Source organism: Pelecanus crispus, chromosome 6 (genome assembly GCF_030463565.1).
Source record: "Pelecanus crispus isolate bPelCri1 chromosome 6, bPelCri1.pri, whole genome shotgun sequence".
Taxonomy (NCBI): Eukaryota; Metazoa; Chordata; class Aves; order Pelecaniformes; family Pelecanidae; genus Pelecanus; species Pelecanus crispus.
The window spans coordinates 17,220,158-17,237,661 of NC_134648.1; the positions used below are offsets into that span (position 1 = coordinate 17,220,158).

General features: G+C 41.1%; 2 protein-coding genes across 2 annotated transcripts in view; one reads left to right on the forward strand and one right to left on the reverse strand.

The window, feature by feature from the left end:
• SERGEF (secretion regulating guanine nucleotide exchange factor) overlaps positions 1 to 14,863 on the reverse strand; it is a 161,162-nt gene extending 146,299 nt beyond the window's left edge. Inside the window, 8 exon segments of the mRNA XM_075712343.1 lie at positions 3,714 to 3,872; positions 7,356 to 7,418; positions 7,737 to 7,850; positions 8,648 to 8,711; positions 11,510 to 11,604; positions 11,936 to 12,091; positions 12,815 to 12,953; positions 14,840 to 14,863. Coding sequence (XP_075568458.1) covers positions 3,714 to 3,872; positions 7,356 to 7,418; positions 7,737 to 7,850; positions 8,648 to 8,711; positions 11,510 to 11,604; positions 11,936 to 12,091; positions 12,815 to 12,953; positions 14,840 to 14,863 — 814 coding nt within the window.
• GTF2H1 (general transcription factor IIH subunit 1) overlaps positions 1 to 17,504 on the forward strand; it is a 227,247-nt gene that overhangs the window by 109,889 nt on the left and 99,854 nt on the right. The window lies entirely within an intron of this gene.

The following is a 17,504-nucleotide window of genomic DNA, read 5'->3' on the forward strand; positions in this document are numbered from 1 at the left end:
TGTCAAACCACTGCATCCATGAAACTGCCCACTATTCCTCCAGATGGTTGCTTTTAACAACATCACCTTGTCATTTACTTTTCAGTGTTCCATTAGTTCTGCAGTCAAGCACTGCTCATCTGGCAGATAAAGATCAAAATGTCATTTTTAAATGGCAGAATTTGTGAATTTATGCATGAACAGAGTGTCAAGTTTTTATCCACCCAGTTTCTTCCCATGTCTTTCCAATGAGAAAAGTTTTAATTTACTGCCAGGACAGCTGCAATTATGAATGCTTTATTATTATTACTACTCTGACCACGATTAATATTCTGAAGAAAAAAAATCCAAACAGAACTCCAAGTATTTGTAACAGCCTCTTAAAATTCCACTACTTTCCGTGTAAAACACAACACTAGACTTCAGATACAGTAACATAAATATTAAAATATTAAATTTTGCATCATGCTGAGACTATTAATTAGAAAAAACTTATCCATTCTTTCATGCAACAAAATCCCTATACACTGCAATGTTTTTCCAAAGTACATTCCTACTTTCCACAATGAAGAGAGAAGCACCATACTATAATATCCCTTCATTCCATTTTCCCATATCCAAAAATCACTCTATTTTGCCTCCTTTCCACTAATTGTGGAACTCTCCAGAGTAAAGCGAACAGGAATTGTTTATATCCATGGTCTCCAAAGAGGAGTGCATGCAGCCCAGGGGCTGTGCAAGACAATCCACTGCAGGGCAGGAAGAAAAAAATAATTAATATTTTAATTTATTAAAAACAATTATTAACGGGTTTAATTTAGTTATTAAAATAATACTTTAAGTAGTGTTCATTTCATCTTTATCTCATCCTTTTAAAAATTTCTATTGCACATGTTTTATAGAGTGCATAACATTATTTATAGTTGTAGACATGTACTACTGTAAATAAGTGTATATATATATTGGGGGTGCATGCTCAAAAAAAAATTCTACCGATAGGGATGCACAATCAATAAAGTTTGGAGACCACTGGTTTATGGGACTTCAGTACAAGGAAACTGAAGAAGCATTTCCTCCTTTGCTAGAAGGAGGTAAAAATAATGGAGGAAGAACTGCATGCAGGGAAATGTTTTCAGGTGGGCTGTGTTTTTCAGTTACTTAGCTGCAAGTTTAATCACAGGCAGTGAGTGATTTTTCAAAAATAGTTAAGTGCTTAGCTCACACTGTCTAATAGTTGAGCAACCCTTAAAAATCCCATGAGATTCTGATTGGTATCTAGAGGCTGCCAAAGGCCATTCAAAATCTTATTCTGGATGATTTAGATTCAGGTCCATTGACTTTCAAAAGATTTAAAATTCTAAATACATAAAATTCAGTTTCAGCAATAACTTACACCACTGCATCGCTTGGCCAATTTTCTAATGCAGACGTAAAAGGTCAGACTATTTTCATTTAACAACACTTGCAAACATTGACAAAAAAAATATCCCTGCTAGTCACTCGACATACTACTTCTTTTTCTTCTCTAAAATCACCTACTAAAATATTCACTTCATTTCTACAATGGCCACGGATAAGTACAATTAAGTGAAACATTAAAGTTACTAAAGCTTTGGGGAAGTTTTACTTAGTGGGTATGCGTTATTAGTGAAGCAAGGCAAACCATGTTGACAAGACCGTTTTTAAAAATTAGGTTATCCTGACTAATGTCTTTTTTCTACCATTTCTGTTCCAGTGAGAATGACACTACGCACTTTATCTCAATAATGTGTAATTCTTGAATAAATTCCTTTACTCCACCCAAAAAGTTTCCAGGCAGCATATAGCATCAATTACAGCTCTGAAATTTTCAATATAGCATCCTCTAAAAATCAGAGTTCAACCATTTCTTTTAAATAGCTGAGAGAACAGCTAGAGTAACACAGGTTTTTTACATGACATTTTTGTCATGTACTTTGATATCAAACAATGAATGCTATGAAACAGAACACTTCAGCAATTTGTTTTTCTAGTCATGCATCACATCCCTCCAAATTCTAGCACCAAGAGTTCACAGTATATGGTAATTAAAACACATACTTTTCTCACAGAGCAAGGGACGCTACTGTGTGACTGTTCTGGGATTTACAGGACCAATTTAATAGAACACTTAAGCACATGCTAACCTTTGGCCATGTGAGAGCGCCATTTAAATAAAACTACCCATGCTGAAGGCTAAGCACTCCAATTGGTACAACCAGTACCAATAATTACAGAACGCAGAAAAGATCTGTAGCCTATTCTGCAGTTTTCCTAACAAACAGGTTGTATCCTGACAGACCAATAGGGTCTCCAGTCTCTAGGAAAAATGCTTTCATCTGTTCTTCATTTCCTCACCTGGCAGTTTATACAGGGCAAAAGCAGAAATACACGTATGCTACCCCTGCTAATGTAACTCTGGCTGTTGTGTTTGTTCTATGGAAGACTTTCATCCTCTTGTTAGTCTTAACTATCACATCACACAGTGTGCAACAGAAGCAAATAGCACAGCCTGTTCACATGTGAACACCACAAAATAGTTTCCGATGTCTGTCTTACCTTTCCATCTCATCTACCCTTCTCTACTGCCTTTGCATTTCACAACAGAGCAACAATACAAATGTATTCAAGTGACTTCATCAGATCAATCACCCTTTTACACATGAATGTCATTACTACAAAACCTTCCTCTTATCTCTTCCTAGGAAAGAATCTAACCCTACAGCCCTCTGCATGTGGCAAGCTTTCACACTATCCTTACTGGAAAGGTTCCCAGGAAGGTACAGCTTCAACATAAAATATTCTTTCATTTCACCTTCAGGGGATGACCTTCAAGTCTAATGATGCCTCTTTTTACCAATCTTTTCTAAATATTTTCTGGGTTTGACCACAAACACACACACAAGCCAGCTTATTTTAGTTCATTGACTTTCTTCTGAACACATGAGTTTATTTGTCCTTAAAACACTTTACTAAAGAAGAGCAGCATGAAAAGCTAGGCTCACTCCTGAAGTACAGAAAGATTAGTACAGCCGTGCAAAGCCATGTAATTAATTTCACTTATTGCAATGAGACCATTTGTTCTCAAATGGGATAGCAGAAGCAGAGGGTTCTCAGCTATGCCTGTTCTTAAGATATTCAGCTAACACTCAGGTAACCTGGGAATGGTACATATCTATGCCCCCACACCTTTCAGACAGACACTTGCTCAGGATTATCTTCCCACCTGCCTAATTCCTGTGCCGTGAACAGGAGTTTTGCCTGTATCTTCCTGCCAAATATAGTCACGTATCTTGGAAGCTGCAGCCACATTTTTCTACCTATTTTCTGAAGCAAGTCTTCCACCAAATTCTTTTCTCTCCAAAGCCAAAGAAGATGACATAACTCACCCAGCAGAATGATCTTTAGAAGCTAATATATATTCTGATATACCAGTAACCTGATGATGCAGAGTGCCTCTATCCCTCTAGTGTGTACATGCAGGTGCTACTGCATTTATGAAGATGCAAGGCCCTCCAATTTATAAGCACAATAACACTTCAGGGACAGAAGCCAAAGGATGTCTGTCCTTATAATTTTCAATAGACAACCACTGCTCAGGTGAAACTGCAAAACTCCACATCAAACCAGTATCAGTGAGAAAGAATACTGTTTGCATGCAATAAAGACAATGTACTGTTTTGGTGCCGTATGTTGCTGCTTTTCAGATATCCTACCTGTCTGTGCCACCAAGTGGGTCCAGCCACTCCAAACTGCTCCAATCTTGTCATGTGAGAAAAACTGAGTCTCAATCTTCTTGGGCTCGACAAGAAAGACCTCTTTGCTCACTAGCTGCCCATGCTTGTTGCTACCCCAGACATACAGGTGTCCTTCATCTACAATAGACAGAGAAGTAAAATTTGTTGAAAGTGATATACACAGAACACCACCAGACACAGGCTCTGTCTCAACTCAGCGATGCTGAGGAAAGAACAGTATTTCATTCAATTTTAAGTTGGTACAACTTAAAGCATATAGTGTTTTCACTGTATGCTTTTTCCTACCACTCTTTACCACATGCTGCACACTGTAACTAGGATATCAGAATATTTGCAAGGGCCTTAACAGCATAGCCTGTTTTCTGAGGGCTACACTAACTCCCTGAAACAACCAGAGCTTTCAGGTCAAACTGCCTAGACCTCATGTCTACTGTAAGCCTCTCAAAGATGACTGAAAGATGTTTACAGCAAAGGCCAAGTTTTATTAGAAAACTAACCACAGTATTCAACTTCCTTGAGGGGAAAAAAAAAAAAAAAATCAAAGCATCCTGGGGACGCTCACTGACCAGTCTCTCTCAGTCTACTCTGTTCTTGCAGGCTAGCTTTTACCTCCACCCCAAAGCTTTGATTCAGTCTAGTAAGTAACTTTTTGAATTAAGGCAAATAATTTAACTCCCCTCCAGTATCTGGGACTCTTCAAAGCCTGGCTGGCTGTTCCTGCCCAGCATTACAGTCTCCCAGCCTCTCTACAAGAGCTACAGACTCCTAGCTCTGCTCATAACTCTCCTGCCTTCTTCAGCTTAAGCAAGTTCAGTAAATCCCCCAAAGCAGGGGCAGTCTAATACTCTTTGCCTCACCTGCTCAGTCACTTCCTAAAGGAATGTAACACACAGCTCTGAACATACAACTAAAGCAGGTACCACCCATCACAAGGCAAAATTAAAATATTATCACGCCTCAAAACAATGCTAGACAACTAGTGAGAGACTTCTGTAAGTAATTACTTGACTTCCCCCACCCCTTTTTTAGAATAAGCATTTATGCAAGTGAACACTCAGCATTCCACCCACAGGGATAATTATATTTACAGAAATACCCATATTGCCTCATATGTTTCACTGGTGCGAGCTGGAGCTGCTCACAGCCTAACGACCAACTGACAGTAACAAGATGACTGTAGAGATGAGTCCCCTTCTGCAGATATTACATATCATTAGTCCAAGCTTTTCAGCACAAAATCATTCCGCCCAGGTTCTAGGCCTCCATGTTAAAAAAATATAAACCACAAGAAACACCTAACAGAACACGAGCTGCGTCAGGCCTCCTGAAGCCCTCTGCCACCCTGTACAAGCTGCAAGCATAACAAATAAATCTTGCATGCATGAAGCACATGATCATGGGCCCAGAGAGACTGGAAGCCATATCATTTGCAACGTGGAATTGTTTGGAGCATACGTCCACAACACTCAAGGCTTCTGAAGTCTCAGGTCAGCACTCTTTACAAGCAGCATGACAGAAGTAAATCTTTCAGAGGGAAAAAAAAAAAAAAAAAAAAAGTAGGACTTAGACTACAATATATTTAATGATCTCAGTTTGATAACAGTAACAGAAAGAATGAGCCAGGAGAATTCCACTATATTATGGCTGGTAAAAAACAAGGCATGGGGTGGGGGGCAGGGGGAAGTCAGTACTTGTCAAGTTACACATTATTGACAGTCATCTGCAGGAATTCCCACATTCCTCAGTAAAACAACACAACTGAAATGAAAAGGAAAAACAAATCAAGCAATTGTTTCATTCGAATTCTCCACTAAAATTGATAAATTCCTTCCCAGAGTGAAGTACATAACACCTTCGGGAGAGAAACAAAGAGGTGAGGGGAACAGCTTGTTTCAACAAAGAAAAATATTACAGCAATTCGTGTTTCCACAACTAACATGCACTGCCTCTGTCACCTCCTTTTTTCTCCAGAAGGCACGTTTCCTTTATTCTGGAAAATGTCACATGCTCAACCCTCACCTCATTTCTTGAGTAGGTTTTAACAAAAACTTAGACACTAAGACTTAGCACCATATTCCCATCACTGGAGGTTTCCGGCCCATTTAGATACAGGCAGACTACGATCCTTTTTTTAAAGGAACTGCCATTCATGTTTGCAACAACCCTGCCTGTGTCTAAAGCCTGCCTGACTGCAGGTGTTGGGTATCCTACCAGCAGGTGGCTCATGAAACAGAGCCAAAGAAAATTGCATCACAGTGTGAGAGATTCCTAGAAAAAAATCTCCATTTAAATACTACACCCTGCAGTAGTATCTTTACTATATCAAGTATCTTATAATACAAAGTATTTTAAGTAATAACAAGTATCTTGCAGAACAAAGGGCAGCAACAAATCACATTATTAAAATCTTTGGCACTTACTTTGTTAATCTTTGTCCCCCTGCTGCCAAATAGACTGCTCTCAATTAAAAAGCAAAAGCACGGAAGAATAATCTGTTCACTCTCTAAATACAGAGTGCTAATTAGCTAAAGTAGAGTCTATTTGTCCTTATAGTAGTTCTTCACTAATCACACATACACTTCGCATCTCAGAACTCAATATAATTTACATCTTGTAACATCTCCCCATACAACTAAATCTCTGTGGATCTGCATAAGCAAATACTCCAGAGCTCCATTTAATGATGACAGAGGTACCAGATGGCTGTGTATTTGCTAAGAACTTGTTCCTATAAAGTTTGGCAGAGACTTATCTTCATAAGGTTCAATATATTTTCCACACTTCAGAACTGTAAGATTACAGCATGAAAAGCTATTCTGTTTCCCCTTCTCCCAGTCTGCCAAAAAAAAAAAAAAAAAAAGAAAACCAAATCCTACCCTTTATTAGCATTTTATTACTGGATACTTAATACATCAGCATGAGAGCACTGCCTAAAGATCAAAGAACAAATGGCAGACATTATGGAAGTGCTTAAGCGATTAAAGCAACTTCCTACTGCTTTAAATAAGCCTTGTGCTCTTACATTACCTCACACAGATCTGCACACCATTGTATAAGACCCACCTAAGACAGCTCCAGACCATCTCGCGTCCCTGCACAATATAGCCCCATGCAGAGGCATTAGCTCACGTAGTAGAAGCAGGATAATCACAGCAGTCTTTCTTGGGACAACCACCTAACATACCCTTCCTTTCTCCATGGACAAAGGGTTGCGCTGGTTCCAGCACTCACCCATCCAGTGTTACCCAATGCAGCATCACGCTGCAGTTCCAGAGACTTACCTAACCATGTGCTTCCACAAATCCTTTCAGAGTTTCTAACCATTAAGAGCCCAGACCCTTACTTACTCATAAGGGCTAAGTCACACCTGATCCCAAGAAAAACACACACAGAATTCAGAGAATTCAAAACATAAATCCAGTTTTTTAAAAAAAAAAAAAAAAAAGTTCTCAGAATCCAAAACTACTACAAAACAATTAACCAGCACTAACAAGGACAGATCAAATTTTACCAGTCTAACCAAAACTGACAAACATTTCCAAAGCACAAAAACCTTTATAGGCCAAGACAAGGACTTTCACTTCTATACCTAAGGCCTACCTGTGAGTGACACCGAATGAAAGGAGCTTGCAGCAACCCTCTTCACCTTTACATCTTCCAGGCCTAGAGAAAAGTTAGTCTCATAAAATTTGTACAGCAGATATCACTTCATGCATAGACATAAAACAGAGCTGTATTAAGTGTAACAGGATGACGATGAATTTTATAACACGAGCCTCTGCTTTTGGGCCATAGACATTGCAAGACTTGCTATCATTTTCCCCCACAGATTATGATCTTGTATGCCCATTCTATCCTTCAGATACTCCACTACATGTTCATAAAACCAAGTGGCTTTATAATAACAGGATGCTACATGTCACTCCAAATTATATTTCTGCTCTATCCATCTTTACAAAGGGAATAGGATTCCTAGATTACCTGTTACTTCACAGGGCTCCTTTGCTGTCAAGAACAGGGGGAGGGTTTTTCCTTGATTTGCACGCTTTGCCCGAGACGCCATGCCAGTTCCCCACTGAAACACCAAACCGCTCTCTTTCCAGAGTAAACACAGATAGGAAAGATTAAAACACATCAACCACCAACAAAATTCCTTAACTCATTAATTAGCTTTAAAGGTACATTCACTTCATTTTTGCCAATTCAAATTACACTTTAAAAGATCTCTATGCCAAAAACATACTTCATAAACATACAGATAACCCTGGTGAAGTTGTCAAGCAAGAAACAGTTGTAGTCTCATTTATACAGGTAAGAAAACTAAGAAGGTGCTAAGCAACCTGTCTCAGCTCTCCAAGGCCTATATCAGGACGCTGTTGAGGACTCAGTAACAGAAGTCCCATAGCCGTAGCGCCTCAGAAACAGACACAATTTATTTATTTCTATAAGTACATTGCACTTTCTCTGCCCTTTCCTTCTCTTCACGCTAATTTGTTTCCACAGTCCAGCACACTGAGGGAGTAAAGTCACTTCTCAGGACCTTTCAGAGACTTGACCTAGCCCTGAATCAAGGTGGCCACTGAGCACAGAGCTCAGGGAAGCTTAAATTCACAGTATTCACACAGGCATCAGAGATCCCATTCTTTTCCAAGCATCTCCTTTGCATCTTCAGCTGGACTCCACTGCCTGGTATCCACACTAAAGTTCATGTAAAATTAAACCAAAATAAAAGAGCATGTGTAGTTTGTTGTGGTTCAATTGTGAAGAAAAAAAAAAAAATATATATAAAAGCTAAAATATATTTCATCTTCTTTCCCCCCTCTCCCCCTCCAAGCCATTAAAACTCCATTTCATTTGTTTCTGAATTGATATAAGAATGATGACACGTTTACCTGTAGCAGCAAGGGCATGTCTCAGTCCTGCAGCAACATCCACCACCTTCTCTTTGAGAGACTACTCAAGTAAAAGAAAAACATATTTTAATTGCTTTTTGCATTTAGTGCCTCTAAAAGCAAAATATGCCCAACACAGAAGTGGAACGCTATGAAAATAGTTCTTGCGGTTCCAGCATGCATGTCACAATGCATATCAACATTCTGCATCACAAAGGAAGTAAACTTTGGCTAACAAAACTTAGTGGGAACATCTTCCAAAAAAAAAAAAAAAAAAAATCAAGCAAAGCAACTGGTTGTACAGCTTTGTGGCAAGAAATAAAAAGCCACAGTCAATATCCTCACATGAAAAAAGGAACCTTCTTGGCAATACAGATATGTTTATTTCTTAATCTTAACTCAGTGTTCCTCAAAATTAGACCAAAACCTCTACAGCAAATACCAGTGACAAGCAGTAATAAGTACCATCAAGCTGTTCAGTCTTACCAATTCCTCTGATCACAAACAATACAGCTGATAGTACCACCTACACCACTGAAGGCTGCCCAATATGATTGTGCAAAAGAAGACTATACCAAGTCACGCGTGCATAAAATGAGTGACTTGAGTTTGCACAAGGTACTTCAATTCTGGCACTTCTCCACTTTCAAGTACTCTGCAAATTTATTATTCTTCTCACAGATGTAACACTATTTAAAACAGATGGCATCAAGCCCAAGCATTTAACAGGATACAAACCAAGAGAGAAAATATTCCAGATAAATGAATGGTCCGCGTCATCAGGGAGGACACAAATTCAGATTAGCACTGTCAGTACTACCATTTTCAAGGCACCATACTAGAATGATGCTCCCAGGAAATGTCAAGGATACAGAAGCATCAGGTGAGTTAACCCCTATTCACTAGGGGTTACCTAGGGGATCAGCTGTCCTTCCTCTCTATCCTGGTTTCAGCTGGAATAGAGTTAATTTTCTTCCTAGCAGCAGGCATAGGGCTGTGTTTTGGATTTAGTAGGAGAAGAATGTTGATAACACGCTGATGTTTTAGTTGTTGCCAAGTACTGCTTATGCTAGTCAAGGACTTTTCAGCTTCCCATGCTCTGCCAGGTGCACAAGAAACTGCGAGGAGGCACAGCCAGAATAGTTGATCCAAACTGACCAAAGGGCTCTTCCATACCATATGATGTCATGCTCAGTATATAAACTGGGGGGGGTTGGCTGGGGAGCAGCGATCGCTGCTCGGGAACTGTCTGGGTATCGGTCGGTGGGTGGTGAGCAATTGCATTGTGCATCGCTTGCTTTGTATATTATTATTATTATTAATATCATTATTGTATTGCTATTATTATCATTACTATTTTACTTTATTTCAATTATTAAACTGTTCTTATCTCCACCCAGGAGCATTTCTCACTCTTACTCCTCCGATTCTCTCTCCCATCCCATCGGGGCAGGGGGAGTGAGCGAGCAGCTGCGTGGTGCTTGGTTGCTGGCTGGGGCTAAACCACGACACTCTCCTACATTAAAAAAGCAAAGGAATATCTGGCATGAGCCACAAGGCTAAATTTCCGGTCTGAGAATCCTTTCTGCTCTGAAGATATTGCTTTCATTAGACATGAGAGGCCATGTGGATGGAAGAGAGTTTCATTAGTGTTCTCCAAATATGAAACTATAGTGTAAATTAGGGATTAATTAGAATTCCTGTGAGAAATTTATTTAAACTGTTAGGCTTATAACCAACAACAGGAAAGCTTTTCTGATGTCACAGAAGTCTCAGTACCTACTACTTAAAACATTTTAAAGCAATTAATTTGGGGCTACATTCTGAGCTCCCTACTGACACTCAGCAGTGCCTCACCTACAAATATCACCACAGACTTCCATATGACTTACAGGAACAACATAAACTATGCTGTCAAAGTCCAGCATTTAGCATTTACAATTGAAGATACTTGACAACAGAGAAATTGTCATCTACCTTTCCATTCTATCTCCTTGGAAGTTGATATTGTTTGGTAAATACTGGAGGTTAGATAAGAAGTGAGTCAATGTACTTGTCAGTTCCTATACATGCAAAAGAAGTCATTTTAATCTCAAAAGTGATAAAGTTTATCCTCTCAGGCCTAGTTTTCCTGCAGCTACATACTTTCTCACATTTCTATTATTTTGGGGGTGACAAAGCTTATTTTTATCTAACTGGTTTTACAGCCAAAAAATAATACTACAGTCCTCATCTGAGGGGAGGAAACTCTGACAGTTATATATACACTTAAAAAACTAACATGTACTTAAAAAACAGAACTACTGCACAAGAAGCACAAGAGCAATAGATCAAAAGATAACTTTGTTGAACTCCATCATGCAGTTTGGTTTTTTCAGGGGTGGATTATTGTTAGCTCATTTTGTTTTGAGCTGTTAAGCAAAAACTTCCAACAAAGTACAGTGAAGACACATACCCTTCATGTAGCAAAACATATCTAGTATCTTGCAAACTTGAGGCTGGGGTAAATTAGCACAGTTTCACTACCTTTAGTATCACTTCACATGATCTGAGCATCAGACTCATTCTGCAGATGTTACCAAAATACATTATGAAATGTTATAATCCCTAGCGAAAGAGACAGCTTTCTGTTAGAAGTGGGCAACTTCTTCGTACAACATGAAAAGCAGCCCTAGCTTCTCACTTTTGGGTCAACGACCATCTTTGGTCCTTCACTTTTTACATTTACTGTAACAGACCGACTCTATAAAAAATAGTTGAAGAATCTTGCTTAAAGCCCCCTGAGGTCAGACAACCTTTGTAAGTTGCTGGAAGCAATATAAAGTACAGAGCTCTGAAGCACAATTTCTTTAAAATCTTTACCTCAATCTTTTGTGGAATCAAGCATGGACTTGATATTTGAGGAACTCCTAACTGTCCGAAAGAGTTAGACCCACAGGACAGAACTAGGCCAGATCCTGCAAAATGAAGTGTTAGAGCCTGGTCAGTAAATCTGTGAGCAAAAGCAAAGCACTGTAACATTCTATCAAGCAAAATATTGCAGCCAAGCAGCACAAAAAAGGACCTAATGTGTCCCGTCCCAAAGTCCCTGAGGCCACAGGCTTCTGGTTTTACACATCATGTTCAGAAGTTCATTGGGATACAAGGAACATGGATTAATTTAGTTTGCAAGGCAAGTAGCTTAAAACCTGTGAGTGCCTGTGCATCACACAAGCAATGGTAATATGGAGCTTTCAGTGTATTCTCTACATCAAAATATTTCTCTAGCTCTTACAGAGACAGATTTACCTACTAATATGATTGTAAAATCCCAGCCACAGGCAACTTGTTTTACACAAAAGCCAGACAGGGCAGTGCACAAAGTAAAATGCAGTACATCCTCTGTGTGATTCAATCCCAACTGCCCATCTTTGTTACAGCCACATACAAAGAGTTCTCCCGCACCTAGAAGAAAAAACAAAACAAAACAAAAAAATCATGTTCCACTTCACAGACTAAAAAGACAAGCGTACCTGCCATGAGATTCTGTGACAAATAATGACAGTGATCATGTGTCATTTTAGGCACTACAATCAAGCAAAAAGAGAAACAGTATTTCTGATGCATCAGAAACACCTCTGAATAAGCACAGCTAGGGAGAATTGGGTTTGTCAAGGGAGACAATCCATACGGTAAGACAGGCACCTCTCACTAAGATCCATGATGAAGTTTTTCACCCCATTCACATCTGTCTGCATCCCTTCTTTCCCATAACTAGCTATGGCATACAGCAGAACCTTTCAAAGACCAGATGTTCTGCTCCTTACCTTAAAACTTCTCAAGACTGAATAACCTCCCACTTGACTCCTCCCTCCCACCCCCCCAATCCTCTATGCAGAAAAATTGTCCACTTTGTAGGAAAAGCTGTTATATGAAACAGGTTAAGAAACAGTCCTTCCATAGCCATAAAGTAACCACAGAAGATAAGCAAAACAGGAATTTCCCCAATTTCCCCAAAATATTGAGTTAACTGGCATGGGAGAAACTTGTTTTGCAACTAAGAACTGGTACTTGCTCAGAAACAGAAGCCACAGATAGGTGGCAGCACCAACTCAACAGGGAAACGAGGGGGGAAAAAAAAAAAAGTGTTTAGAAGTCATACACTCCTCACAAGTGCAATGTTTTTACCAGTGATAACTGCAGAATGTCCCCCTCCGCCAGTAATGCTTTTGATGTCTTGACATTTGCAGGAAACATCTTTCAGTGACTGAGGTACCAGCACATCCTCTTTATGACCAAGACCAAGTTGTCCATAGCTGTTTGCACCCTTCAAATACACACAGAAAAATAACACATTTTTTTAGAAAGTTAACAAAAAGAGATACACATCTGCTCCTAAGAGCGAACAAGCCTACTGGAGACAGGTTAACCTGTGAGTATTTGCTCCTGAAAATCCCCCCGAATGGCAATCTTCATTCTTAATGCTGTCACACAGGACCCCCAGAATTACAGACCAGGACCATCCTAAGTTTGCTGTCATTAAGGCTGCCCTTGCAACCCCCGTATTTTGAGAAACACACTGGAATATATCTTGGTAAGACTTTAACTGCAGGCTAACAGTTACTAAGAAGAAAAGCCTCAGTATCAGGATGATTACCACCTGTTTAATTTTAATGCTAATGATTCCCACTCATCACTGAGATCTTATTCATGCCAATGCTTTCTGGCAGTCCACCTCCAAAATGAGGTCAGAAAGACATGATATCTTATTCTGGAACCTAAACAAGTAAAGCAGAAACACTTCTCCTTCATTAGTTAAGTCTTTTAACTTAAAGTGGTCAAAATGAAAACATACCAATTACAACTATTACAAATTTATAAGTACAAAATTATAGCCACTAAACCAATCATAGAAAGCAACCACTGACAACATGGTAATGTGTCAGGGAACTTCTTAGCCAATTTAAGCTCTATTAAGTGTCCAACAGTTTGAACAGCAATCTTCATTCACAAAGGTGAATTCAGTAACTTTCCTAGCCCACATATTGCAGGAACAGCAACACTCAGTGCCCACATTGTACCCAGCTGGTGACCCCCAGGGGGGACTTCCCCTACCTCACCTGTGCTCTCCCTGCCTATCTGCTTTCTATTTACCCCCACCCGCCCCTCAATGCAGCACCTGGTGTATCTTAAAAGGACATATTAGCAACGGTTTTTAGCAATTTTGTACCTACAGAAACAACATCATTTCAAGCAAAAGCATCTGGCTGCTCACGTCAGCCCATAGTTAACAGGGGGATGAGATGTCAGGATTTGAGCTCAACAGGCAGATCAAGTTGTTGTCTCGCAGTCACTACTACTGGTAGACTGTTTTAGAGCACGTTACTACTTAAAAAACATAATTCTTTTCAGAAGGCTTGTCACAAACTCTCATTTTAGCCTATAACTTGCAATGAATTTTCAAGTCTTCAAAAACAGGCGAGCTGAGACAAGGTGGAGAAAGAAAACAGGTGCCTGAGGAACTGCAAGCCACAGACAAGCGTCTATCCTAACGCTAACGCACCTATCTTCCTTCACCCTTCCAAGACTGACAGCTTGTTACCAAACATGACTACGGCAGAGCAAAACGAGCTAAGAAGGAAGAGAGATACCCATTTAATGGCTCTTAGATCCCCGCCCCCCGCCCCTTGCTCAGCAGGTAAAATCACGGTTCTAATGAACCACAAAAAAAAAAAAAAAGTCTTACTTCTTCCGAAGAGCTCAGGCTCTCACCGCGGGCCACGCAGTTGAGGGTGGCCGAGCCCTCAGGGGCTTGTGCGCGGAGGCGAGCGACGCGCCGGCCCCAGGGGACACGGCACGGCTCGGCCCCGGCAGGACGAGTCTTCAGCTTCCCGGCTTCCCCGCGAAGCGGCAAAGAGCCGATGAACCGCCATGAGGGCGACTCACAACTTTACCACAGCGTTGTTTTTCCTTCGGGGAGGGGGAACCTTGGGCCGCCCTTCCCCAGCGAAGCGCGGCGAGGGCCGGCGGCAGGGCGCAGGGCCCCGGCCCCCCGAGCCCCACAGCAGCCCGAGGGAGGGCGAGCAGCTGGGCGCCGCGTCCCGCCCGTCACCCCCCTGAGGGCCGCGCTGCTGCGAGGGCAGAGCCGCCATCTCGCGGCCGCGGGGCAGAAGGAGGCCCCAGCTCCCCCCACCGCGCCGAGCGCCCGCTTACCCACGCGAAGAGCAGCGGCTCCATGGCACCGGCGGCCCCTCGCCCTTCCCGCCGCGCCGCAGGCCGGGGAGGAAGAGGCGGGGCGGGGGCAGGCCCCGGCGGGGCCCCGCCTCACCCCGGGGCGTCTGTGGGGAGCGCTGTTACGGCGGTGCCTGAGGCCTTCCCTGCCCGGGGCGGGGAACACCGCTTGAGCCCCTCAAAGCCCTCGGGAGCGTTGCGGGGGGCGGCGGTGGCGGCGAACACCTGCCGTCCCGATGGCCCCCCGGGCCGCGGTTACCTGGGCTCCGCCGGCAGGCTCCGGCTCTGGCTGCCGCTTTCACGAAAACCTCCCCAAAAAAGCCCAAGCGCCCGGTCCCGGCGCTGACAGAGCCCCGCGGACGGCGGGGGGAGCGCCCGCCGGGGCCAGGGCCTCGGAAACTGTTCCTCAACACACCCCTTTCAACAGGAAAAAAAAGACTGAGCCTTTAAAAAAGAAAAAAAAGAGGGTGAAACAAGTGGCTCCTCAAATAAATACATACAGTTCCCAATGGCTTTAAGTCACATGTGTGGAGTATCTGAACCATAGTACAAAACACATAAACCCTTAGTCAGAAGTGAGTGCTTTGTGTTTATTGCTACAGTGCTGAAGTAAAAGGGGGTTTTGCTTCTAATAATTACCAACAAGTCATTTATTTCATTGACATTTAAAGCCTCCACAATAGTTTAAAATATTTAAATTATTACTGTTCTACAGAGCCAGAAGGTTTGGATGCGCCAAGCCAAACATACGTGTTGTTTATACCGTGGAAATGCATCTTCTCTCTATTACTTTTAGCAGTTTACTTAATTTTTTTGCTACACAAGTGCAAATAAAGATACAATCGCTGGTTTTCCAAAGTATTTGAAATTAGGTGCTAATTTAGCAAGTATCAGGTTTCCTACTTGAAATGTATACACAGTTCAGACAAAGATTTGAAGTAACACAGATCTATGTATATTTCAACATAATAATCCCAACATTTTTAAAAATACAGCTGAATATTAAGTGTTATCACAGAAGCAGACAAAATAGATCCTCCCTCACTTAGAAGAAACCACCTAAAAGGTTTCTTCTTCAAAATAGATTTTAGGAGCTTTGTCTTTCTAAAGTATAATGTAAGCAGTAAATGTTGTAGACCATATTTCTATGTCTTAAATGTTCTTTAAAAAAAAAAATATAGCTATTGTGGGTTAATAGTCACAGAAAAAAAAAAAAATCATCGACACTTGATTTAAACAGCGGATATATTTGGAAAGATTGGGCCAGCGATTGCTTATGGAGCAGGTGTGGCCTACTAGAAAGCGTTTGAAACTCAAACCGATTTTCAAGCACAGACGTTCATGAAAGTCCTTTCAAGTTCTCAAAATCCTGGACTAGCATCTCCAATGTATTTAAGATTTTAGTCCATTTTTCCAGCAACCTTCACAGCTACAAATTCTGGATTTCCCAATAAGCTCTGCCTGTGAAGAATCAGTGCCTAGCGTGCTATTAAATGCACCCTGCAGATCACAGATCTTCCATTCAGATGTCACATATCCCGTACGTATATTCCATTTCATTGGCAGGGTCGGCAGAAACAGCAGCCAGCGCAGCTTTGTACAGCTATGCAGGATGCTTGAAACTACGGAGCTCTGAAAACTGGGAAGTTTGCTACTATGCGATAAAGACAATACAGCAGGACACTGCTTCCCACCCTCTGGAATTAGATATACTTTATGCTACAAGGTAGTTTGTTGCATTCACAGCCACAGAATTCCTATTAAATGCTTGGGCCTTTCAGGTATCATTTGCTTCATTCCCTATCAAGGTGTTCAGGCCTAGTAAAGAAGAAACAAAATGTATCTTTGTGCAGCTTGTGCAGATCAATAAAGTGACCGAGCAATCAATACAATACTTAATCTTACAAAAAGCCAGACTAGACTATGAATTTTGGCTGTTATTTTAAAACTTTGGTGTTATTTCAGAACCGATGAAACTATTTTGAATATTAAATTGTAACTTGGAAATGGTTTTAGGCTTTCTGCTAAGGCAGTACCTGATGGCTTGCTATATTTTTTGCTAAATTAATTCAATCAGGAAAAAGGCAAATGGTATTTCCATAAGGAAAGGTCTTCCCTCAGGTCCAATATCAAGGACAGCAACAAAAATCCTGACTCTGAGCCAATAGCAATCTCTTAAAATAAACAGAACTAGGATTTCATGCAACATCTCTGTATCTCTGCCTTATACTAGAAGCACGTCAAACAGCACCATTTGAAATTCTTTGGGGGGCAAGAATGATCCCTTTGAAAGCAAGATATCTCCCCTCAATTTTATCATGGTGAACCTCCAGCTATTTGCATCCTGATGCGTGTGTTGTAATCATTCAAGTTTTAAACTTAGTAGCACAGACATAGAAGGACTGATCACTATAGTTTCTACACTATAAAGTCTGCAATGCTATCGGATTAGTAGCGTAGACTACTAGAGCCAGAAATGGACATTTGCCTGTGGCGATTATTCTATTTTTGCCCCACAAGCCACCTTCTGTAGCATCTGATCCCAGCCCTGATCCACAGACCACATTTTTGCTCCAGTCTAGCAATTTCTTTACTCTCCCACCAGCTTCTCAAAGGCAACTCTGGGCCTTTTTTATCCAAGGGGGAT